This window comes from Ursus maritimus, unplaced genomic scaffold (genome assembly GCF_017311325.1).
Source record: "Ursus maritimus isolate PB19 unplaced genomic scaffold, ASM1731132v1 scaffold_26, whole genome shotgun sequence".
Taxonomy (NCBI): domain Eukaryota; kingdom Metazoa; phylum Chordata; class Mammalia; order Carnivora; family Ursidae; genus Ursus; species Ursus maritimus.
Window position 1 is genome coordinate 24025831 of NW_024425119.1, and position 27689 is coordinate 24053519.

A 27689-nucleotide genomic window follows, 5' to 3' on the forward strand; every position below is an offset into this window, starting at 1 on the left:
ATCCTCAGCCACTTTGGAAATAGAACTGACTAGAAGTAAAAAAAAAAAAAACAAAAAAAAACGAAGTGAAGACCACAAAGATAAATAAGCTGAATGTGGTTTCAATAGTTTTCTGAAAGTATTTTACCTTCTCAATCACTTATGGACACCCCAGATCCTGCATACTTACTTATTTGTTTGTATACTTTGTGCTTAGAACCCCAGCTCCTGAGGCATGTTAGGAAGCCCAAAAATATAGAACTAGGTATTTGGCTTTTAAGTATATCTTCAGTGTATACCTTCATCATTGTTACCCAGGGCACATTAGAAAAAAAATTACTTGTATAACCTACTCTTTAACTCCTAAGATTAATTTGGGAAAATGATTCAAAATGCTGCATTCTTTAAAATTCTTGTTTAAAAAACCCCACCGTTTTAAAAGGGAACATTTTTAATTTGCCTCATTTCCAACCAGATATAATTAGTGCTTAGTGAAGCCTCAGTTCCCAGTGCACAAAACTAGGACATTGCTTTGTCTCTTGTTGGTTTTATTTAATTTGACTTTAGTGTCTTCACAATGAATTTATTGGCCTGATAAATTACTCCTTTGTTTTCAAAGACAAATCCTTCCTGTCACTCAGGTCTGTGTCAGTCCTTTCTACTTCGAGCTTTGTGGAACAGTCACAGATGTTTATTCCTACGTAATTGTAGGACTTTTTCTTATTTTCCCAGAAAATGTTTATATTCTTCAAGTTTGTTTTTGAGTTGCTTTTTTTTTTCTTTTTAACTATTCTAATGTGAATAGTTAAAAAGTTCACAATGTGAAGCATTAGAATCACAACTGGAAGGGATACCATGGGTGTTCCTCATGATTGGGCAGGGAGCCGATCCAAAACTGTTGAGTTTCTATGAAACTCCTCCTCTCTTGAAATTTAATATACCTTTCAGGAGTATGCTCAGAAGGTGAATTCTTAAGGTGACTTCCCACGGCTCTCCGAAAGAATCCCCAGAAGAATTAGTTTTGCTGAGTAGATAAGGCAAACTCCATTCCTTGGTTTCGCTTAGGCAGGTGGAAGGTGTCCTCTTCATCTGCTCCTTATAGATCTCCTGCGATAAATCTGGGAGGCTGATAGGGATCTGAGTGGGTAGAGTTCTTATTTCAATCTAGACTCCTATTGAGGCTGGATGTTAGAGGACTGAAGATGAGAGACTTGAGTTCTTTACCTAACTCTTTTACCTTAACTCTTGAACCCTCTTGAACCTGTTAGCCTCAGCTGTTCGGTGTTTTGTTTTGTTTTGTTTTGTTTTTGGAAGTGGAATTGTAAGATGATAGTGATAACTACTTGGCTAACTTTATAAGTCTAACCCTCATCAACAATACATGATGTATTTAAAATTAAATCATTATTTCATTTTCTTGACTTTGATCGGATCTCCACAAATTTGAGTATTAGATTCATTTGAACGGTTGCTTTTTTGTTTTGATTTTGGTAATATTCTTGATATTTTGACTTTCGTAGTTATTGAATCATAACTTTAAATACATTAGTGTTTTTGATTTTTAAAAAAGGAAATAAAGACATTGTTTATCTCAACATAGGATTTCTGGTTCAGTAGCTAAGCACAAATAATTAGTTCCTTGGATTTGAATTTTCAAAATTAACAACTTCATTCTTAGTCATTTTGCCACTTCTAGGTAAATTTTGAGCAGTGGAAAAACTTCCAAAAAGTTAGTTATGCATCTACTAGTGTTTCAGTGAACTGATTATAGATAGATAGCTCTTGACTGTAAAGACTTGTATCCCATGCTGCTGTGCTGAAACCTCCTAAATGCCCCTCTGCCTTCCCTTCCAGCACCCCTTCCCCCAAACCTTCTCAGCTTTTAGATATTAAATCTACTAGCTTTTAAATAGTAAATTTGTTAGGCCTGAATCCTTGATTCCCATTTTATTAATAAGGTAACTGCTGACTCTTTATTTGAACTGAGACTTTTTATTGTTTTCTGAGCACTGAATATATTTATATAGGATGAACATGAATTTAATATATTAATATTTTTATATATAGATTTTATTCTCTGTGATTTTTTTCATAGTCAAAAATTTAATAATTTATTTAATCTATCTTTGCCCCTAAATATGTTGCTATCCATCACATTCAAACACAAGCCATGAGTTTTTTGAGATTCCCTACATTAGTTTTAATATATACAGCTTTTAAAGTATTTCATTGTTTAGTTTGTTCCTCTTTCACTTCTCTGGGAGCTTAGTTGGATTAATATCATTAAGGATTTGTGGAAATTTAGACAACCAGAAATACATTGATCTCCTGGCTTTGACATTGGATAGTTGTATAACTTGAACAGTTATTACTAATATAAAGAGCATGTATTTTTTTCACAAGATTAGCAGTTATAAAGGAAGGAACTCTGATTTCTAGTTTAAATTATAGTTAAGGAAGTAGAGTGAGAGAGAAGGGTGTGTGTGTCTGTGGGCACACACACACACACACACACACATATGTGTATAAATAATGCATACACATATACATATATTAAAATACTAAATTGCAAGTCTAGATCAGTCTTACAGTGGAAGCACAGGACAGCCTGATATAAATTTGTACAATAATGCTACAGAGGGGCGCTTGGGTGCCTCAGTCATTTAAGTGTCTGCCTTCTGCCCAGGTCATGATCTCAGGGTCCTGGACTGAGCCCCTTGTCCGGCTTCCTGCTCAGCAGGGAGTCTGCTTCTCCCTATCCCTCTGCTCTTCCCCTCCCCCCCCCATGCTTTCTCTCTCTGTATCTCAAATAAATAAAATCTAAAAAAAAAAAAAAATGCTAAGGAGCTACTATTTAAGGACATAAAGTATACTTGAGTGAGTTTACAGCTTTATGTCACCTCTCTGATACTGTGATGTGTTGGGTCTGTCTTCTCAGCTTCAGATACAGATTTCTAATTTTGCTGAATAGCTCTACAGAAATATTGCTCTTACAAATTCAGAATATCCAAGACTTAATAACTTCTTGTTTAAGACAATCATTGAGAATATGAATTGCTAGTTATCGTAAATGTCTTAGGGTCTAGGTTTTAAAAATAAAATGAGGTACATGTTTATTTAATTTTTTTCGGAAATAATATATGTACAAATCAAAAAAGGTTAGTTTATCTTTTCCCCACCTAAGTGAGCTAAATGTAGCAATTTAAGAACTTGTTTACAGAGAAAACAACATATTTGAAAGAACAGTTTGGAAAAGAGCATATGTTGTGTTCACTCTGTGTATTCCCAAGCTTTGAAATGGAAAAGAATATTAGCCACAGGTCTCTCTCTGGGTCTATTTGTCTTCATAATCTTAGATAAGTTATTTAGATAGGTAATTTATAAACCAGAATCTGAAAATGGCTTGAGTAGTCTGTGCTGTTTATTTTATCAATTCCTTTGTTATGATTTCATTAAATTCCTTACATTCTTTTTATTAAAACTCTCTGAGTGTGTAGGGTGGAGCATGTCTTTCCTTTTAACTGGTGACATTTGGCCTATTTTGATTAATTTGTTTTTAGGGAGGGAAGAGCTTTGCTTAAAGTGATAAGGTGTTAAAAAGAGCCGTGTCCGCAGAATTTTATACTGCACTGATTTTTTTTCCATTTCTAAACGTTAGACATTATTTTTGCAGTTATTTTTCTATCTACTCTTTCATAAGTATGATTTACTTGCACTGAGCTTTTAAAAATGAATATCCATAAAATTATTTCAATTAAATATTTTATTTAGGATCACATGGAAGCTACAAATTGTAGATTAAAACAATAGTATTCCTTTTGTAGGCATTGCCTTGGAATATACAATATTTAAGAATTTTACAATGCAAGGACGCCTGGGTGGCTCAGTCAGTTAAGCATCTGCCTTTAGCTCAGGTCGTGATCCCAGGGTCCTGGGATCGAGAGTCCCACATCCCGCTCCTTGCTCAGCAGGGAGCCTGCTTCTCCCTCTGCCTGCTGCTCCCCTTGCTTGTTCTCTTTCTTTCCCTCTGACAAATAAATAAATAAAATCTTTAAAAAAAAATTTACAGTGCAGTGTAATAGTCACAGTAGCATCATTAATGGTAAGATTTACCATTTATTCAAAGAGTTTAAATCAGGGCTTTACTGGGCTTAAAATGCCTCGATGTCAATTTTGTCACCTCTGGATTCTTACTGACACTTTCTCATTAGTACTGTGCTTTTTATCCTGTTAAATGTAAACTGTCAGTTTCTGTCCCGTGTTATTCAGCAAACACATATGGTGCACCCACTATGTATCAGCCACTGGGCTAAAGGGTTCAAAAGGTAGTACAGGAGTCAGAAGAGTTAATCAAAGAAGCTCTGTGAGAGTTGCCATGATGAAACAAAAACATAATGCTTTTGAAAGCACAGAGAGTGGCCGCCTTCAGATCAGAAGAGGAGACAAGAGATTGGGGAAAGATGCCTAGAAGGAAGCTAAAGTCAGAAAAGTATTTTCCAAGAAGGAAGAATAGCATATACAGTGCAAAGGTGCTTGAGAGAATGATGTATTCAGTGAACCAAAATGTCTTAGCATAATGGTAGAGGGCAACTGGGAGAGTTGCAAGAGGGTCAAGAGAGAGTACATCAGTGACTGTTGAGGAGTTTGGATTTTATAGAGTCTTCAGATCTTTGGGATCTGAAGGCAGTAGAACGCCTTTGGAAGATTCTGAGCAGGAGTGTGGAATCAAACTTGTATTTAGGAAAGATTTCTCGAGCAATAATGTACAAAATGATGTGTAGGGGCAGAGGTAGGGTAGGGAGGCAGAGGGATCCGCTGGCAGGCAGCCTCGGAATGCAGTCGTTCCACTCCAGGTTACAAGTGTCCTAAGCAGCGTTTGTAATAGCCAAAAACTGAGAACAACCCCCCTGTCTGTCAACCCTAGACAAATGAATAATTTATACAGTGGAAATCTCTACTGCAGTGAGAAGGAATGAACGACGCTATGCACGGCAGCACGGGTGAAGCTCAGCGGACATACTTCATATGACATAGGCCCTTATACAAAATTCAAAACCGGATGAAACTAGTTTATGATGATAGAGGCCAGAATAATGGTTGCCTTCTAGGGAGGCGTCAGGACAAGGAGAGGGGTTCTTTTTGGTCTTAAAAACTGATTAGACAGATGTGTTTGCTTTGTGAAAATTCATCAAACTTAAAATTTCTGAAATATTATGTTTCAAATGTGTCTCTAAAAATCCAGTTTTCTTAACTGCTAAGCATGTACACTCTTCCGTTCCCATTCCCTAGAAAGCCCCTTTCTTTCTAGATAGTGACATATCTATTATCTTGCTGCTATTTTGCTCCCACTTTGCAACTCGTTGAGGCAGGGGGTAGGTTTTGGCGACCCCTGGAGGAATCCTTGACCTATTTTTTGACCCATTTCACTCAATGGGGTGCTAGTTCTCCAAGCACCTTTGCCAAGATAACTGCTGTATTAGCAGTGCTTGAGCTTTGCTTTTTACTCTGAAAATGTAGGGCTTGATGAGATGTAAACACATTGTGGAAATCAGATATACTAATGAAATGTAAGTAAATGTATTTAAACATAACAAAAACTAAAGGGGTTTTTTCCCCTTAAGGAAGCAGTTAAATTTGGAAAACATATTGGGATTTTTAAGTTAATTGCTTTAGTTGATGTACCTTAGAGTTGAGCCATTTATATTTATTCATATGCTCTAGGTCAAATGTAAAGCTTTCCTCATTCAGTCTGTCTACTGACTGACAGGTCATAACCATCTTCACCTGGCATCGCTGGTTTCAGTAAAGGGCAGGAACTCGGCCTAAGCCCAGTCCTTTAAATAGAATATTGTCAAGTAGAATACCACTTCAGTCAGCATCACTGGTAATATTTACAATAAATACCATGCCTTTTGCCCCAAAATGTCACAGCACACAGCTCTCCACTTAGCATCTATCTTCTCCAATAATATCAAATGCCCACAAAACAGTGCAACACTTTCTAGATTGTTTGAAGTCCAAAACTTCCCCTAACTAAGTACAGGGCGCACATAGTATCTCTTTAAAGAGAATGTCATCTAAAGGTAATATGAAGAATAAGGTGTGGCAATTTGGATCAAAAGCATTATGTGTTACATTACCTCTCTCTTAAATTTTGAATTAACCTCTCTATTAAAATTCTGCTACAATGAAAAAAAATAAAATAAAATTTTGCTACAATAGAAAGTACCTATTACTTGAAAATATCACCAAAAGGTGCACCTATTTTTGCATATTATCTAGGGATTTAATTATTTAATTGATTTAGATTTTTCTTTAGGAAATAAATAGAATTAGCAAAATTCTTCTTGACTCTTAAAGATTATGGGAAAACTACCTTTTCACATTGATCATACTTTTTAAATTTTCTTTGAATTGAAATAGTTCCTTAACAAAGATTCTTAGGGATTGTGCATGTTTAATTTTTTCAAATATAGTTTCTGGCTTCCACACTCTTAAGGCATTTAATACTTTACCAACTGAATACGTATAGTAATGAATTTTAGGAAATATGTGAACTGTTCCACTTTATATACTGTATTATTTAAATCTTAAAATTGAAATTAATATAAGTTTTATAGTCTGGCAACTACTTTGACCCAGGAGTCAGGCACTCAAATTTCCTTTAACTGTATGTATTAATTTCAGTAGCATTTCCTCCCAAAATTCTTTTATTTTGGCTTTCAAATGTTTATATACTAATTTCGCTTAGAAATACTAATTTCCTGTACCTTGAGAGGAACATGTTCTGACATATAAAGTTTGGCTATTTAAAGTTGCCATTGTAACCGCAAGTCCAAATGTTGTTTTGTTGAAAAGTTAACACTTATTTCATTGTAAATATAAAAATGGGCTTGTCAGAATTGATGGGCTCAATATTTATAAAAATATGCATGAGAAGTCTGTAGTGATCTTAGCCTCATGAATAAAAAATAAATTTATTTTTATCCCCTATCAAGTAAAACAGTAGATTTCATCACAGAATGTCATAAATACTAAATTCAGGAAATAGATACCATAAGGTCACAACATAATTTGCTATCACTCTTATGGATGACAATCACTAATGAAATAGCCCATATCTATTCAGATGTGGAGAAGAAAATGATTCTGCCCTATAGACACTTTGTTGTAGTGGAAAGAACTTAGGCTTTGGGGGTCTGATCACATTTGGATTTAGACCCAAGCTCTGTTCCTGCTTCACTGAGACAAGGGAGAGATGGGAGGAGCAGTTTCCAGCAGGAATCTCAGGGGTCGTGTATTCCTTACTAAGTCGGATTTGGTTATTGAACATCAGCTCCTTGCTTCTTCTCAGCTCTGTGGCAGTAATTAAGCTAAATATATCATTCAGCTTTGTAGTATTGGAATTTCTTCATTACAGGATCACATCTGCTTGATTACTTTCTCTCCTGAGCCGGGACTGGTGATTACAAAGTCCTGGCAAACTTTACTAATAACTTTATTTCATAAATGTAAGTAACTTTTTAGTAGTTACAAGCATTATCAGATTTGGATCTGCCACTTGCTGGCTGAGTGACGCTGGAGGAGTTACTAATTTCTCTATCCCTCCCTTTCCTCATTTGTATCAAAATAATTCATGTCACATAGAGATATAGATGGGTATTGAATGGATTAGATCTAATAGTTAACTTTTCATCTATCACAGAGTAAGGGCTCAGTCTATATTAGCTATTTATTCTTGTTGTTATGCAGGTAACAAAGATGTGTTTTTATTTGAAGGGTTGGTTTACAATGAAAATACCAAAGTGCACCTGCTCAAGGAGAAATATCACAAATCTGTTTGCACTTCCATCTGTCATTTAAAATGTAACCAAGTGTTCGGTAATTTTTTAAAAGTACATTATAACATTGCTCCCTGCCAGTTTTCTAATGACTATGAAGGAGAGCCTTGAAATAGCACATATAGTAAAAGGCACGATTTAATTGAGGCCAGAGTTCAGGGTTTTTTGCATTAAGACTTAGAGAGTGTGATCCCTCATCCCAGGCCTTAGAGCTGTAACAGGAGTTAAGCTATCACAGATCTTGGCACTATACATATGCCTCCAACTACCTGTAAAGGGCCACAAAGTAGACTGGGGGAGTGGGAAAGGAAGAGGCAGGCTCCCAGCCAAGCAGGGAACCCGATGCTGGGCTCGATCCCAGAACCCTGGGATCACACGCCCAAGCCGAAGGCAGATGCTCAACAACAGAGCCACCCCGGCGCCCCACTAAGTACATTTTAAAAAGACATTTCATTTCTCGCAAATGCCTCTTGAAAAGTTATGCATCTTGACTTAAGTCACACAGTAGGTAATAGACTCAGGATTTGAACCTTGGTACATTCTGTTTCCACTAATCAGTGTTACCTTGAAAAAAATGACTTTTTCCAAAAAGTCATTTTTAATGGTGTGAACTTAAAGAAAATGCCAGAAATCTCTAAGAAGCTTTGGTTTGTATTTAAGGCAAGAGTTAAAAATTATCACAAATATGCAGACATATTTATTTTGGGCTCTATAAAAATAAATCTGGATGTAATTTTCAAAAAATGGAGAAATAATTTGTTAGTACCAAAAAATGAACCTGATCATGAGACACTCATTTTGCTGACATGTGCAGTATTTATCATAGGTTCTCTGAATTAAAACTGTAGTTTCTTAACATGATATAGTTGGTTTACTCTTTTCTTTCTCCTAAAATGGAAAATTTCTACATGTTGTCTGATCATTGTTTATTTATAAAAATAAATTTTCACGCGATAGTAGAGGAGATTTCTTAGTGTAACTTAGGACATTTTAAAATCATTTGTTTGGGGACATTGAATCCTTTTGGAGAAGTCTGCCTTATTCATGCTTTTATTTCTTTATTCATCCCAATTTTGAATATAAGTCCCTAAATTCCTAGGTTTGTGACTTGGGAGAGTTATTTAAACCTGAGACTCACTTTTCTCATCTTTAAAAATGAGGCTAATGATACCTAACTCACTGAATTGTATTGTGAGGAATAACTGAGGCACAACACACCATGCTTAGCAGATAGTAAGTACTCGAGCTGTTCATTGCCGTAATTGCAGAATGGTCACTTGAATATGTTAAATTTGGGAAATGTTAAATCACTGCATGTGTTTGAATGCTGTGACCTCAGGATGATGACTAGTAGAGAAAAGAGCATGGGTTTACTGGATTTAATAATTCATATGCAAATATTGCTTAGCATTGTGAACTTTTAAAAACATACTATCAAAGAAAAAAATTCTTTGACTTAAGACAGTTCTCTAAAAAAAAAAATACAAAACCCATCTTTAGAAGACATGGCTTAATCATGGCAATTAAGACTTCATATAAGAGAAAGAGAAAAGCTATTAAACTTTCTATATTGTTCCTGGAAGCACAGCTTTACACAGTGTATCTATCACCACTCCTGGGTATTTCAAAATACATTAAAGGGCTAGCAGAAATCTCATTTTATATATAGCGTATCTTCAGAAGTTGGTCATTTGTATCCTGCAGTTCAGCGGGGTATTTCATAGGCATTGTGCCTCTCTTCCACTCTCTCACCCTCCGTGCTAAGTCACTGAGTACTGGTTTAACAGAGTTTAACCAGTGTCTCTGCTGTGGGGTATCTTGCTGCACATGGTCTCCCAGAGACAATGTGTTTTGAAATGTTTCCCAGCGCTGTTAGACTGGGGAGCCTTATTTCCCCGCGGTGCGTGTCACAGGACTGTTGTTCTCAGTATCTCATTCTGGGAGGCTTTTATTGATATTGCGAAAGTCATCTTCCTCAGTGTCCACTTGAACATTGTGTACTTTTTGACGGCCTACTTTGTGTGACACCGTTTGCAGAACTGTATTATAGCAAAATAATGGGTTTGCTACAAGCAAGTGAACATTTAACTGGGTTCCAAAATGCAGAACCAGAGTGTCGTAAGCACGCATCACCTGAACACTGCACTTCAGGAGCAAGTAACCCAGGACTGGCATCTGAGGCAGTTTTCCAGAAACCATTACTTGTACCTACCAAAATCTGTTTTCTTACCCACTTTTTTCCTTCCTAATGTGTTTTCACTTCTCTTCTCTCATTGTGCTTCGCCCTGTCATGTCTCCAGGTTGTTGTTTTTATTGTTATTATTTGTTTTTATCTTTGGTTACTTTTCCATCTCCCACAGACAAAAGGTCCCCATTTTTTTCCTTACCTTAGTAACCGTTTGAACATTAAAAAGTTAATACTTTTTTAGTTCATAACAGTTGTTCTCCAGAACTTCATTTAATTCTCACATCAAATTAGTTCTAGAATGAGGTAATCTAAACTCCCTTTAGTTTTTATTTTTTTAAAGATTTATTTATTTGAGAGCGAGAGAGCATGCACACGTCCAAGTGCGGGGAGGGGCAGAGGGAGAAGGGAGGCAGACTCGCAGCTGAGTGCGGAGGCCAACACAGGGCTCAATCTCATGACCCTGAGATCATGACCTGAGTCAAAACCAAGAGTCGGTCGCCCAACCAACTGAGCCACCCAGGTGCCCCTAGTTTTTATTTTTTAACTAGTTTTCTGTACAAAAGAGAATTTGGGTATCTGATTATTAGCTCTAATAAGTACTGTTCAGAATATACAGTGTTCATTGTGCAGAATCTCTTTCTATATGATGCCAAAAGAACTAGTGGCTAGCATCAGTGTTTTATTTAAAAGTAGCTAGCTTGATTGTGAAGATTTTATTAGAACACATTTTATCTGCATGCTGCTTCTATAAAGAATGCTTTAATATGCAATAACCATAGATATTAAACAGAACTGGACATGAAAGAAATGTTAAAATTGGCAATAAGCCACCTGTATGCTTGTGTCTAGTGTCCATGGAGTAATAGAATTTGCTTAGTATTAGTAGCTTGATGGTAGCCGTCACAAGGAAGTTATACCATTTTAAAGTATGCAGTCAATTCTTGTTATTTTTGAGCCTTTGGTCACAGCAGTTTCATCAGCTGACCAATACATCACCTTGTTTAATGTGTTTTTCTGTTGAAAGATACCTTGTTTGACATATACTATTGATTCATTAACATTAAACTCACAGCCAGTAGTGCTGTAACTCGTACCGGAACAAGACTTATTCAACAAAACATCCTTTTCTCCAAAAGTCACATCACAGCCTTCTTGTACTTAGGAACACTAGATAGTGTCAGCACTATGCTGGGGAGCCATTTTCAACAGTGAAATCACCAACAAAAACGACAAAAATACCAAAACATGGCACTAAATATACTGAGAAAAGATAACCTGTCGACAGTATGAAAGCTGAGACAAAAAGGCAGAGTACTGCCTCTTTACAGCCCCAGCGAGGAAAGTATAGGTCAGGCAACTCAAATTTTTCACTGCTACACATGTCTTTGAATGACTCTGAAAGTGCCATAAATATTGATTTGGGAGTTACAAATAAATTTTAGTGAGTGGGTGAATTCACAAATAAGGAACCCATGAAATTGTTTATTAAAGCACTGTTCTTGGGGGAATATGTCTCCACAAATGCAGATGCTTAATTCCAATAGGTTTATAATAAGTAGTTTTTACCTAAAGAACACTTGTTACCAGTAGCATGTTACTGAATAAACCCAATTTTTCATTATAAAAATTAAAATAATAATGATTTGAATATAGAAACCTTATGGTAAAAACAATAACAACTGTAATGTAATAATACCCTTGCAATAGAACCTTACTTCTACCTACATCATTGTTTCCATGGAAAAATGTATTCCAAATTCCAACTGAGATGCCAAAGCCCTGTTAGCTTCTTGAGTCCTTAGTTCCAATGATGAGCAATCCACCATACACACCTACAGTGTAGGACTTCTATTTTCCCTCTAGTCCAGTTCTGGGGCTGGGAGCAGAGCCATAGGAGTTGGACTCTGGACGATAGAACAGAAGAGAGTAGTAGGGGCTTCTACTGAGAAGACAGATCCTTCAAAGGACTTTCGTGAATAACACCGTGATTTTTAGGGAAGCTAGGGGGATGATTGTTAGTACAGCCCCAAACTTGACAGAAGCCATATTTTGAAAACAGTGGCTCTGCTAGAAATAAAATTTTGGACCGTGTGGTTCATTGATCTGATCTATTAAGGCATCTTTTTTACTCTCCTTAAGGATTTAAGTTTGAAAGATAATATTAATGGTGTTAAAAGAAAAATGCAGGTGCTGGTCTTCTCTGTGATGAGCTGTGGTAGGAAGTCTCTGATCAAGAGGATAAATACCCTGCAAGTTTATATCAACTAAGCAATATTATTTATGCTCGATGTTTTCCCACCACATTATCTTCTGTAATATTTAACAGATGTACATGTGTTTTGTGTTCATTTGTATTCACTTAATGTTAAAAGTTTGAGGTAAAAGAATGATAATTCAAGATAAGAAAATCTGTGGTGGTGTTCTAAAACCTTTATAGAACTTAAAAAATGAACCTCATAAGTTTCTTCCAAATGACAGGTTTCTTTTGGGGGAGGAGGCCTTTAATGAGATCTGTTTTTCTTGCTAGGTTTTCCAAGTTTAAAATCTTTTAATGGAAAATAATGGACTAGGTATTAAATAGATTTTAATTCAGTTTAGTTTTTTTAACTCAGCTGAGTTTTTTATTTAATAAAATAATTTAATTTTAATATATTAATTTAATACAATATATTAATCTTTGGCCATTTTTTAAATATTAATTTTATTCCAAGAGGAATAATACATATTCTATTTTTAGTAAATAGAGCGCCTGGCACAGAAGGAAAAATATCTTGTTTTAAGTCAGAACTCTCTTTTTCCTTTCCTTAAATGGTCTTTAAATGGATTGGGAACAGTAGCGTATATAAATTTCCCATTTGAAATTTCAAGTGTGCACCAACCTATTAAATGTTCTCAAGAGTTTAACTGTAAAGAAACTTGTTTAACTTTATTTGTAAGATTTCTTACATTTCTTTGGCTTTGGAACCTTTTCCCCGCGCCCCTGAAACTTTAGCATCTCACGGGATTTCATAACTGAGGAACAGAGTTATGGAAATTAGCTTGTCAGAGGCGAGTGGCCCTTCTTCTGGGCATATAGGGGGTTTATGAAACCACCTTGGCACATCAGTGTAGACAGAAGCAGCCAGATCAACACACTGGGAAACAGTCAGTCCTTTCCCTTGTTTTCAGGATGACAAAAAGTATTTTTGTACCTTCTCTGGAGAAAGCAATAGGTTTATTCTCCTTCACGCATGTGTGTTCCGACTCGTATACCCAGGTGACAGGTGGCCTAGAACTATCTTAGGTCCTTTAAGAAAATGCACAAGGATTGTGTTATTGTTTGTAGTAAATACTGTTTTACTAGACACATTTTTAGTGTTTTTTAAATAAGCTTTTTCAATAAGTCATTAATCCTGAAACACCAGTTCCATTGTCAACCTTTAAATAAATTTTAATATTCATTTTAATTAAATCAGTGTTTATTATATCTCATAAACTTTAGCACTCTTTTCAAAAACCAACAAAAAAATAGGAAGATCATAGGAGAATGGACAAACAAATCATAGATTGATTTAAGTTTTAACACAGAAGAGCTGAGATTTTAAAAACCTACAGGAAAAAGAATTATGTACAATTGATTTTTAGCCAGCTAATAATAACATTCTAATCAATACAAGAAATCAAGGCATCTGGTTTGATTGTGTGAGAATTTAAAAATTTCTGCTCGGCTTATATATAATGCAGCTAAACAAAAAAATCAAACAAGGGGGAAACAGCAAGTGTAACGAAAAGTTGAGGTTTGCATTATTAGAGTAACTCTTATAATTTAAGAATACTATCAAAGCCCAGTTAAACAAATGAGAAAAAGGACAAACTGTCCATACATGGGGAAGTTGTCAACTAGTAAAGGAATTAATTTCCGTCAACTAATATTTTCTGCACACCTATGCCTTATGCAGTGGTTGGTGTTAGAGTTTGAGTGATGAAGCCAACACTCTCAGTCCTTTGGGGAAGAGAGGGAGGCAAGGGACACATGAAAGAAAGCAATGCAATGGAGTTATAAAGATACATTTACAAATGCTGGCAAGGCTGTGGAAACTGGTTCAACTGGTTTATAACTCGAAAAATGACAAAAACTTTTTTTTAACCTTACAAATGATTCTAATGAGATTTAAAAAAAAAAAAAGGAATGGCTTATATGTTGAGCAATAGGGCTTAGTCAAGTAAGTAAGATTTCTTAGAGTTACTTTTTGATTTCTTTATGATTAGAATTATAATTATGAAAATTATAGTAATATGAAACAATGTCATGAATAGGTGGCTATAGTTGTATTAATGCTACTGAATTCAGTTCTATAAAATAAGTATGTACATGGTCATTAATGGTAGCAGGATTATGAGATATTAGAATTTATTTTGCATAATACTTAATGGAAGAAATTTGAAGACTCATTTTATTAAAAATCTTTTTTCCTCTTTTTAGCTGACTACACAAGACTCTGCCTTCCCCATGTTTCTATAGCCAGCGACATGACCTGACACCTTGATGACCAGTCACAGGGCCCTTGGGTGACTGGCTGGTGCACCATGGAACTTAAAGTATGGGTGGATGGAGTTCAGAGGATTGTTTGTGGGGTCACCGAAGTTACAACTTGCCAGGAGGTTGTAATAGCCTTAGCTCAAGCAATAGGTAAGTGGAATTTCTGGCAGTCTGAGATAAAGTGGTTTATGCTTCCTCTTGTGGTTTGTTTATGTTTGTTTGCATTAAATGTAGATTTCTCGTTTTTTATTTGTTTCCATAATACAACTTGCAGGTACACTTTTACTTATTACTATTCCCCAATGCTTGAGTAAATCTGTAAAGACACTTATTCTCTGTCTCCCCCCAGATTTTACTTCAGACTAGAGTCTGCACTGCCTTCTGCTCTATTGTTGTTTATCCTAAACAATGATTTGTGGAACTAAAGATGCTTTCTTGAGCCAAAACGTAAATTCCTGGTTCCCAGACCCCTCATTAGGAAAAATCTTATTTACTGTTTATTCTGACTACTTTTAGAAAAGAAAAATGCAGCAAATAACATGGTCCTTCAACAGAAAAATAATACGTGCATTTGTAAATCTTCTTATACAGTGCAGATGAAGTTATCAAGTACATGCTTACTAGCTCCATCTTCTTTTTTTTTTTTTTTTTAAGATTTTATTTATCTATTTGACAGAGAGAGGCAGCCAGCAAGAGAGGGAACACAAGCGGGGGGAGTGGGAGAGGAAGAAGCAGGCTCCTAGCAAAGCATGGAGCCCGATGTGGGGCTCGATCCCAGGACTCTGGGATCACGCCCTGAGCCGAAGGCAGATGCTTAACGACTGAGCCACCCAGGCGCCCCTTACTAGCTCCATCTTATTCACCTACAGTGTTGCAACTTTTCTTCTTAGCGTCAGTTTAGCTTTATCATTTTTATACATGTTTATAATCGTTTTGGAACATGATGAGGGCATAAGCACCTACATCAGAAAAGCCAGTAATGTGGCTTACAGCTTATATTTGCATCTTAAGTTCATCATTTAGCAAACATGTATTAAAAGGAAATTGTTTTCAGCACCATGTTAGGTGCTAGTGCTTCTTTGTCTTTGAGCAACTAATCAAGTTTATGTTGTGCTAGTTTATATTGAAAACATATCACATTTGTTCAGGATTGAGAAAAGCCTGCACCATGACACCTTAGCATTTTGTAGAGGCATTTCTGGCATATATACCATTAAGAACTTGGCAGTGCCCTGTGCAAAGATAGAGACTTTCTTTTAATACTGACATCTTTTGATTTTTCCTAAAATACTTTGTAGCACACACATATGTTAAAATAATGCTAAAAATCCTACGCTTTCACGTTCAATGAAATTTTCTTCATTTTGGCCTAATTATATTTGTGGACTTAAGTTTAATTGTTAAAGAAGGGAAAATAAAGGCATTTAATTTTATTTCATATTCTTTGCAACCAACTTATTCAGTAATTGTCCCTTTTACAAGCCTGATAAAGAATTCAAAGTAATGATCATAAAGGTATTCACTGGATTTGAGGAAAAAATGGATGAACTCAATGAGACCTTCAACAAAGAGATAGCAACTATAAAAAATAACCAGTTAGAGTTAAAGAATACACTAATTGAAATGAAAAATACACTAGAGGGAATCAGCAGCAGATTAGAGGATGCAGAAGAATGGACCACTGATTTGGGAGACAGGATAATGGAAAGCAACCAACCTGAACAGCAGAAAGAAAAAAGAGTAATAATAAATAAGAATAGATTAAGGGAACTCAGTGACATCATCAAGCATAATAACATTCACATTATAGTGACCCCAGAAGAAACGAGAGAAGGGGACAGAAAACTTATTTGAAGAAATAATAGCTGAAAACTTCCTTAATCTGGGGGAGGAAACAGATAGCCAGGTCCAGGAATCACAGAGTGCCCCAAACAAAATGAACCCAAAGAGGTCCACACAAAAACACATAATAATTAAAATAGCAAAAATTTAAGATAAAGAGAGAATATTAAAAGCAGCAAGAGAAAAGCAGATACATATAAAGGAAACCACATAAGGCTATCAGCTGATTTTTCAGGAGAAACTTTTCAGGTCAGAAGGGAGGGGTGTGATATATTCAAAGTGCTGAAAGGAGAAAAACCTACAACCCAGGCAAGGTTATCATTCAGAATTGAAGGAGATAGAGAGTTTCCCAGACAAACAAAGGAGTTTACCGTCACTAAACCGACCTTACAAGAAATGTTAAAGGGAATTCTTTATGTGGAAAGAAAAGACCATAACTACAAGTGAGAAAATTATGAAAGGAAAAAAAATCACTGGTAAAAATAGTAGATCAACTACGTACGAAGTCAATATGGAGGTTAAAACACAAAAACAGTTGGGGCACCTGGGTGGCTCATTGTTAAGCATCTGCCTTCGGCTCAGGTCATGATCCCAGGGTCCTGGGGTCAAGCCCCGCATTGGGCTCCCTGGTCAGTGGGAAGCCTGCTTCTCCCTCTCCCACTCCACCTGCTTGTGTTCCCTCTCTCACTGTCTCTCTCTCTCTCAAATAAATAAAATCTTTAAAACACACACACACACACACACACACACACACACAAAAGTAAAAATCATATCTATAAAAATCAGTCAAAGAATACACAAAATAGAAAGAAGTAAAAATATGACACCATATACATAAAATGCGGATTGGGGAGTAAAAATTTAGTGTTTTAGTATGTGTTTGAACTTAAGTGATTATCAGCTTAATATAGACTGTTGTATACATAGGGTGTTATAAATGAACCCCATAGTAACCACAAATCAAAATTCCATAGTAGATACACAAAAAATAAAGAGAAGGGAATCCAAGCATAACACTAAGGAAAGTCATCAAACCACAAGGGAAGAGAACAAAAGAAGAACAAAAAAGAACTATAAAAACAACCAGAAAACAATTAACAGGGGTGCCTGGGTGGCTCAGTCGTTAAGCATCTGCCTTCGGCTCAGGGCGTGATCCCAGAGTCCTGGGATCGAGCCCCGCATCAGGCTCCCTGCTCCACTGGGAAGCCTGCTTCTCCTTCTCCTACTTCCCCTGCTTTTGTTCCCTCCCTCGCTGGCTCTCTCTCTCTCTGTGTCAAATAAATAAATAAAATCTTAAAAAAAAAAAATTAACAAAATGGCAATAAGTGTATACTGATCAATAATTACTTTAAATATAAATGGACTAAAAGCTCCAAGCAAAAACATAGGGTAACAAAATGGATTTAAAAAAAAAAAGGCCCATCTATATGCTGCCTCTAAGAGAAAAATTCATATCAAAAGACACAGACTGAAAATGAAGGGATGGAAAAAGATAATCCACGAAAATGGAAGTGAAAAAAAAAGATGGGGTAGCAATACTTACATCAGACAAAATAGACTTTAAAACAATGACTGTAGTAAGAGATAAAGACATTATCTAATGTTAAAAAGGGTTTAGTCCAAAAGCAAATATTAACAGACTTAAAGGGAGAAATTGACAGTAATGCAATAATAGTAGGGGACTTTAACACCTCATTTATATCAATGGATAGATCACCCAGACAGAAAATCAGTAAGGAAACTGGCTTTGAACCACACATTTGGCCAGATGGACTTCACAGATTATACAGAACTTTCACCCAAAAATGGCAGAATACACATTCTTTTCAAATGAGCATGTAATAGTCTCCAGGATAGATCACATGTAGGCCACAAAACAAATCTCAATAAATTTAAGAAATTTAAAATCATATCAAGCATCTTTTCTGAATACAACAGTATGAATCTAGAAATTAAGTACAAGAAAAAAAAAACTGGAAAAACTCAAACACATGGAGGCTACACAACCAGGGGATCAGTGAAGAATCAAAAGAGGATTAAAAAAAAAACATGGAGACAAATGAAAGTGGAAACAACTCTTCAAAATCTCTGGGACACAGCAAAAGCAGTTCTAAGACATATTTATACTGATACAGGCCTACCTCAAGAAACAAGAAAAATCTCAATCTAACCTTACAACTAAAGGAGCTAGGAAAACAAATCTCAAAGTTAGTAGAAGGAAGGAAATAATAAAAATTAGAGTGGAAATAAGTGAAATAGGGACTAAAAAAAAATCAATGAAAATAAGAGCTGATTCTTTGAAAGGATCAAATAGTCAAACCATTAGCCAGACTCTGGAAGAAAAAAAAAAAAGAAAACTCAAGTAAATAAAACTCTGAAACAAAAGAGGAAAAATAACAACTGAGACCACAGAAATACAAAGGATTATGAGAATACAGTGAAAAATTATAAGCCAACAGATTGGACAACCTAGAAGAAATGGATAAATTTTTAGAAACATAAAATCTTTTAAAACTGAATCAGAAGGAAATAGAAAACCTGAACAAACAGATTACTGGTAACAAAATTGAATTGGTAATAAAAAAAAATTCCCAACAAATGAAAAGTCCAGGTGTATTCTACCAAACATTTAAAGAAGGGCAAATACCTATTCTTCTCAAACTATTCCAAAAAACAGAAGAGGAAGAAAAACTTTCAAATTCATTAATTCAAAGCCAGCTTCTATTACCCTAATAGCAAAACCAGACAGACACTAGAAAGAAAGAAAGAAAGAAAGAAAGAAAGAAAGAAAGAAAGAAAGAAAGAAAGAAAGAAAGAAAGAAAGAAAGAAGAAAAAAAAAGAAAACTACAGGCCAGTATCCCTGATGAACATAGATGCAAAAATCCTCAACAAAGCATTAGCAAACCGAATTCAGCAATACATTAAAAAGATCATTCAGTCCACCAAGTGGGATTTATTTCAGGGATGCAAGGATGGTTCATTATTCACAAATCAATCAATGTGATACCTCGTATTAACAAGAGAGAGGATAAAAAATCATGATTATGTCAATAGATGCTGAAAAAGCACTTGACAAAATACATCTGTCTATGATAAAAACTCTCAATAGTGGGTTTAAAGGGAGCATACGTCAACATAATAAAGACCATGTATGAAAAACCCACAGCTAGCATCATACTCAATTGTGAAAAATTAAAAGCTTTTCCTCCAGTATTAGGTATAAGACAAGGATGTTTACTCTCACCACTTTTATTCAACATAGTACTAGAAGTCCTAGCCAGAGCAATGGAAAAGAAAAAGGAATAAAAGTCCTCCACATTGGTAAGGAAGAAGTAGAACTCACTATTTGCAGATCACATCATAACTATGTATAGAAAACCCTAAAGACTCCACTAAAAAACTATTAGAACTAACAAATTCAGTACAGTCGCAGAATGCAAAATTATTATACAGAAAACTGTTGTGTTTCTATACACTAATAATGAAGTAGCAGAAAGAGATTAAGATAACAATCCCATTTACAATAGCACCAAAAAGAATAAAATACTTAAGAATAAATTAAACCAAGGAGGTGAAAGTCCCACACTCTAAAAACTCCAAGACTTTGATGAAAAAAATTGAAAGAAACAACGAACAAATGGAAAGATGGACCATGCTCGTGGATTGGAAGAGTTAATATTGTTAAAGTGTCCATACTGTCCAAAGCAATTTATAGATTCAGTGCAATCCCTATCAAAATACAAATAGTACTTTTCTCAGAGCTAGAACAAATAATTCTAAAATTTGCATGGAAGCACAAGAGACCTTGAATAGCTAAAGCAATCTTGAGAAAGAACAAACAGCTGGAGGTTTCACAATCCCAGATTTCAAGATATGCTACAAAGTTCATAATGATTAAAACAGTATGGGACTGTTAGACATGTAGATCACTGGAACAAGATAGCCCACAGTTACACAATCAATCTATGACAAGGGAGGCAAGAATATACAATGGAGAAAAGATAGTCTCTTCAAAAAATGGTCTTGAGAAAACTGGACAGCTATATGCAAAGAAATCAAACTGGGCCACTTCGTAGACGACACACAATAACAAGCTCAAAGTGAATTTTGCCCCCCCCAAGGTAGATTAAAGACCTAAATATGAGACCGGAAACTATAAAACTCCTGAAAGGAGTTTTGGACATTGGCCTTAGCAACATATTTATACATATGTCTCCTCAGGCAAGAAAAAAAAAGAAAAAAAAAAAATATATATATATATATAGACTACACCAAAACAGAAAGCTTTTCCACAGCAAAGGAAACCATCAAAAAAAATGAATAGACAACTTACTGAATGGGAGAAGATATTTGCAGGTGATGTATTTGATAAGGGGTTAATATACAAAATATATTAAGAACACCTACAACTCACCACTAAAAGAAAATCTACTTAAAAAATGGGCGGAGAACCTGAATAAACTTTTTTCCAAAGAAGATACACATATGGCCAACAGAAACATAAAAAGATGTTCAACATCACTAAATGCAATCAGAACTCAGGGAAATGCAAATCAGAACTACAATGAGATATCACCTCACACCAGTCAGAATGGTTAGTATCAAAAAGACAAGAAGTAACAAGTGTTTGTGAGGATGTAGCAAAAAAGGGAATCCTTGTGCACTGTTTGTGGGAATGTAAATTGGTGCAGCAGCTGTGGAAAACAGCATGGAGTTTCCTCAAAAAATTAAAAATAGAAGTATCATATGAATCAGTAATTCCACTTCTGGGTATTTATCCAAAGAAATGAAAGCACCAATTTGAAAAAATAAATGCACCCTGTGTTTACTGCAGCATTATTTATAATAGCCAAGACATAGGAAAACCTAAGTAACCACCAGTACCTGGGTGGATGAAGGGGTGCATGTGTGTGTGTGTGTGTGTGTGTGTGTGTGTGTGTGTGTATAACGGAATATTACTCAGCCACAAAAAAAGAATGAGATCCTGCCATTTGCAACAACATGAATAGACCTAGAAGGTATTATTGGATTAAGTCAGACAGTTAAAGACAAATACCAAATGATTTCACTGATATGTGGAATCTGAAAAACAAAGCAAACTAACAAAAACGGCCTCATAAATGCAGAGAACAAACTGGTGGTTGCCAGAGAGGAGGGGTTGTGGGGATTGGCAAATAGGTAAAGGGGATTAAGAGGTACAAAATTCCAGTTATAAAATAAATCACAGTGATGAAAAGTAAAACATAGGAAATATAGTCAGTAATAGTTTAAGAACATTGTATGGTGACAGATAGTAACTACACTTACTGTGGTGAGCATTGTGTCAATATATAGAATTGTTAATCACTGTGTTGTACTCCTGAAACTGATATAACATTATAGATCAACTGTACTTCGTAATAAAAATAAATAAAAAACTAAAGATAGAAAAAAGGTAAAACATAAGAACTAAGAGGTGTTTTGTCTCAAGGCCCAATTACATATATACTAACCAAAATAAAGTCATTTAGGAATATTAATATTTAAAAAATAGCTTTAAAACAAAGGGCACTACAAAGAAGAGACTTACTATATTAGCATATATATATAAGGCTTAATTCAAAGGAAGATAAAAATTGTAAACTTACATACAACAAGTTACATTGCCTCAAATATATAAAGTAAACCTGGGGCACCTGGGTGGCTCAGTCGGTTAAGCATCTACCTTTGGCTCGCAGTCATGATCTCAGGGTCCTGGGATCAAGTCCAACATCGGGCTCCCTATTGGGGAGGAGTAGTCTGCTTCTTCATTTCATTCTCCCTCTGGCGTGTGCGCGCAGCCTCTCTCTCTCTCAAATAAATAAATTCTTTAAATATATATGTGTGTGTATAAAGTAAAACCAATGGAACTAGAAAGAGAAAATAACATTCCACTGTAATGGAAGATTTTAAATATACTTCAATGACTGATAAGAAGAAACAACAAATCGGGGGGGGGGAAGCCTCACATTATTTGAATAAAAATATTCGTCTTTGTTTTTTTCTGCTTAGTAAAAACTAAAATTAGCAATTGTCAAATTGAACTTTCCTGTTATATTTGAGAATCAAGCCATGGGCAGTGGTTTAAAAGAAAATGAGTACTCCTTACAGGGTGGCCGAGGAGTGCAGTTAGCTGCGTCTGTCCATCTGGCATCCACATTTTCTACATAGAATTTCAAGGGGAAAATGCCCTGATGTACCAGGTGTGTGCTTATCCATCTGGACTAAACGGTGTACTGTACTTGTTTGTGAACAAGCTAAAAAGTTTTAACTGAGTCTACCCCCATTTTTGCTTTGTCAGTTAACTCAGTCCAGAGCTGTTTTTGAAAAGTTGACAACTTTTGACAACTTGCCTACAGAGATTTTATGATATTACTCCAAACTTGGCTAAACTACTCTTTTTCTGTATCATAAATACTTCATTGAATTCAGAATTCACCTGAGAGATACTCACCCGGCAATCAGCCGAGGACTGTTGGTCCTTGCTTCTCTGGTGCCGTAAGACATTCTCAGCATCAAATGTAATATGCTTCTGATACATGCTGAACTATTTCTTTATCTTGTAATGTGAGTTATTGGTATTCAAAGTTTAAACACTAAATGAAAGTTTTATAGTATTTTAACCTTATTTCCACTGTAAGAAATAATAAGGGGTTTATTAGTTAGGGAAAATTAATGCTGTGACATCCAACCCCAGAATTCCTGTGGCTTAACACAGTAAAAGTTTATCCTATTAGCAGAGTATTGACTGACTGAGCAAACTGCAACTGTTTCTAAAAAAATTACAATAAAGCAACTTGTAGAATACCTTCATGGGTTTAAATCCACGTATTAACCGCATGGGGTGCAAGCACCAAAGATATACTCTTGATTAGGGATTGTTAGGGATTTTTCTGGATAGCTAAAATTACTCTCAGGAAACCATCAAGATATAAAAATATTTACGTAAGTTAGCAATCTGCAAATATATATGGCAGTGAACGTTTTTTGACTCGGTGCTGCTGATCAATGGAGTCAAATTAGAAAATAGCTCAAGACAGAACATAATTTGGTAAAAAGATGTTGAATGTATCTGATAATATGGAAAGAAACCCTTTCTATGCTGATCTCTGACTTCCTTGACAGGTTATATTTAGTTGGTGGAAATAGAACACATCCAAATTATGAGACAAAATAACAAAATAAAAACATAATTGAAACACTTCAATTGGCACGAAGTGGTTAAACCGCCCTGCAGCGCATTGTGTGTTTGGTCACTGTAGATGCTGGGCTTTTTGACACATTCCCAATTTCGAGTATTTTATCTTGGTTCTCCCATAAACTATCCCAGAAATGCCATTATTTCACAGTTCAAACTGCTTCTCAAATCTGTATGTGAAACAGAAAGCCTTTGACTGTTCATCTGTTTCAAGTTATAGTCCAGAAAATGCGTTTGCTTTTACAATATCCCCAAAATATGAAAAGAATGTATTTCTGCCCTCAAGTAGCTTAGAACTTAAGTAGAGTATGGCTAACAAAAGATTAGAGAGGAAAAGAGAAGGAAGAAATCAAGGAGACTGAGGGAAAAGTTTTCTGATTCATATTCCTTTGTTGCCTGGTGCCATTTAAAGTACTGAAGATTCAGAATTTTTCTCTGTTCCCACTTGTGATCTTGTTCCCATATCACCTTCAACTGGGGCCAGAGTTAGCACTTAATAGAAACATATTGGTCGGGGCTGGGGTCCAAGGTGGAGTGGACTGTTCCTAAAAAGCTATGTTTCATATGGTTTGCCCCAAGAAAATCAGTTTTCTTTTTTTTTTTTTTTAAGATTTTTTAAATTTATTTGACAGAGAACACAAGCAGGGGGAATGGCAGGCAGAGGAAGAAGGAGAAGCAGGCTCCTTGCTGAGCAGAGAGTCCGCCGTGGGGCTCGATCCCAGACCTGAGCCTAAGGCAGACGCTTAACCGACTAAACCACCCAGGCGCCCCAAAAATCAGTTTTCAAATAAGCACATTTTATACTGAATTATAGTTTATTTAATACTTGTTTCTTTTCTCTGGAAGTTCCTCTAACATAAGGGTCCTCCTTGTTTATCCTTACACCATTGCTTTGCCTAAAGTAAGTATTCAGTAAAACATAGTTTTAAAACAGTGCTGTCCAGTAAAACTTTCTGCAAGGATAGTAATGGTCTCTATCTGTGCTGTCCAGTATAGTAACCACCAGCCACATGCAGCGACTGAGTACTTGAAATGTGGCTCATATAACTAAGGAAATGAATTTTTAATTAAAATTTAAATGTGGCTAGTGGTTAATCGGTATTGTAGTAAACAGTTCTAGAAGATGACTAACTGGTATCTCAGCCTTAAAATGTCAGAACCGACCTCTGTATCTCAGCTACTGCTCACCCTCGAATTTCTTCCTTCTCCTTATCTCAGCAAATGAAAACCCTTTTCTTTTAATTAATTAGATCTAAAACTTTTGTGTGATCTTTGATTCTTTTCTTGTTCTAGTATCTCACAACCATTCCGTCAACAAATCCTATCTGTACTACCTGCAGTATATATGCAGAATCTGGTTTCTCTTCACAGCCACTGTTAACCATCATCATTTCTCACTTAGATTTTTGCAGTAGCCTTCCAGCTCATCTCCCTGCATCATCTTGGTCCCCTCCAGCCTATTCTCAACAAATGTCTTTTAAAGTTAATACTTTTTTTAAAAAGTTTTTATTTAAATTCCAGTTAGTTAACATACAGTGTAATATTAGTTTCATTTAGTGACTCATCACTTACATGGCAGCACCAGGTGCTCATCTCAGGTGCACTCCTTACTCCCCATCACCTAGTCCCCATCCCCCACCCGCCTCGCTTCTGGTAACCATCAGTTTGCTCTCTATAGTTAAGAGTCTGTTTCTTGGTTTCCCTCTTTCTCTCTCTTTTTTCCCCCCTATGCTCATTTGTTTTATTTCTTAAATTCCACATGAGTGAAATTGTATAGTATTTGTCTTTCTCTGACAGACTTTGCTTTCCATAATACTCTTTAGTTCCATCCATGTCATTGCAAATGTCAAGATTTCATTCTTGTTTATGGCTGAGTAATATTCCATTGCATGTGCGTATCTATGTTTGTGTATACAGCACATCTTTAAAGTAATACTTTTAAAATATGCATCATATCACTCCTCTGCTCAAACCCTCCCCCCGCCCCATCCACAGTGGTTTCTTACTCAGAAAATTCCAAAGTCCATACAGTGGTCTTCAGGACCCTAATGAATCCATACTTTATCCCCTTACCAATCTGACCTCATTTTGTACCACTTAGTTTTGATTGTCCCTTCTTATACACACCAAAGACATTTCTGCCTCAGTCTTTACACCTGTTCTTTTCTCTGCTGAGAATACTCTGCACCCAGACATCTTCATAATTCATTCCCTTGGATCTCTGTTTAAATATCATCTTCTCACAGAAGATGTCTCTGACCACACGTACATATACACATGCACATGCACAAGCTTATACGCTCATGTACTCTTTATTGTCGTAGTCTAGTGTTCTCTAAAACACTTACCCCTCCTGACATTACATATAGGCCACGTATATAGACCACATATGCATTTTCAAATCTAAACATTTCTGAAAGCCTAAAGTTTATCATACTTCATTTGTTAGCCATAACTGGAATGTCTTGAACTCATTTGGTGGTAAAAAAACTGCTCTGATTTGATATAAGGCTGTTTTTAATTTATGTTTATTCCATTTGATATGAACATTGATACATTTTACTTCATACATTTTAATATGTTTGATTACATACCTACAGGATAGCACTATATTACCTTTCTAAAATCCAAAAAGTTCTGAATTTGCAGCATATCTGGCCTTAAAGCTGTTGGATAATGGACAGTAGACCTACATTTACTTATCCGTGTATTGTGTATTGCCCACTACTGTGTTGTTATTGTCTATTCTCATAGCTTAAAACGATGCCTAAGTAATAGACACTCAATACATATTTGTGAATAAATGAATGAATTTTTAAAGTTTTTTTTCTATAAATTACAGGCTGAGTTAGGTGACCACCTAATGTTTCATCCATCTCTAAGATTATATGATCCTTTAGAAGATAAGAAAAATATTTTATATTGCCACATTTAACACTTAATTTCGTGCATAAATTATCGATTTTAGAAATTTACAAATTTATCAATTTTCTATCTGTTTAAAAAAGTAATACTATTCATTGTAGACTGTTTTGAAATTTAGGGAAAAAAGCAGAAAAAAATGACCCTACCTCCTAAGAGTAATCACTATAAGCAGTGCTTTTTATGTACTTCTAGATAAGCTTAAAAAAAAGATTTCACACTCCATAATTCTTGATAGTTTTAAAGTCTCATTTTGCATTTACTGGATTGTGAATTAAATTTTCCACATCACTTAATCCTCATAACAGTCTTATGAGGAAAGCACGGTTATTATCTCTACTTTATAGATGATCAAGCTAAGGCCCAGAGATATCAGATAACTTGCCCAGGCTCCTGTAGCTAGTAAGGAGGGTACTAGGATCCAAACCAGTAGACTGACTCAAGAACCCTGCTCTTAACTACTGTTATACTCTGTTGGTTATACTCCCTAAAACCTCAATGGGCATCTGTTAGCAAATACGGTTATTGATTGAATTATATTGAAACAAGAAATAAAAAAACTTAATAATAAAATTTACTACTTTTTTATAGTCAGGATCATCTTTTACAGTTTTGATATTTATAACAATAGTGTAATCATTCATAATTTTAAGTACTTTCTAGATTTTCTACGTTCATAAAAAGATTATTTTAATGACTGTCAAGACATGTAATTCATAGCGCATCAGTCAGGATGGGTTAGATTATGCTACATTAACAAAATATCCCCCAAATCTTACTGGTGTATAGTGATAAGTGTTAGCTGTTATTTTGGTTAATAGTATTTATGCAAAATAAGTAACATAGTGCCTAACAAACATAGATATAATAAATGTTAATCATTATGAAATCAATAAATTTTATGTTTTCATCATTTTTTTAATAGTAGTAAGCTTATCATATAATCCTAGATAGTTCCTAAATTAATATGCAGTAATTCTGTGATTACATTATCATCTCATCAACACATTGGGAAAATATACTGTGAATGATTTAGCTGTGAGTTGTGCACAGCTGGCTGACAAGTTATACTCACATATTTACGTTATATCGCTGTCATCATGAAATAAACACTCCATGGTTAAAGTTATCTTAATAGCTACACTCGGGACCTGTAGAAAATTCATTGATAAATTTGCAGG

The 27689-nt window shown here is 35.4% G+C and overlaps 1 protein-coding gene across 2 annotated transcripts in view; it reads left to right on the forward strand.

Annotated features, from left to right (window-relative positions):
• Positions 1-27689, forward strand: part of RASSF8 (Ras association domain family member 8) — a 116901-nt gene that overhangs the window by 77603 nt on the left and 11609 nt on the right. For both annotated transcript variants that reach the window (XM_040642264.1, XM_008693142.2), the window contains one exon: positions 14471-14677. In XM_040642264.1, the coding sequence (XP_040498198.1) occupies positions 14575-14677 (103 nt within the window). In that variant the 5' untranslated portion in view covers positions 14471-14574. The remainder of the gene's footprint in view (positions 1-14470; positions 14678-27689) is intronic.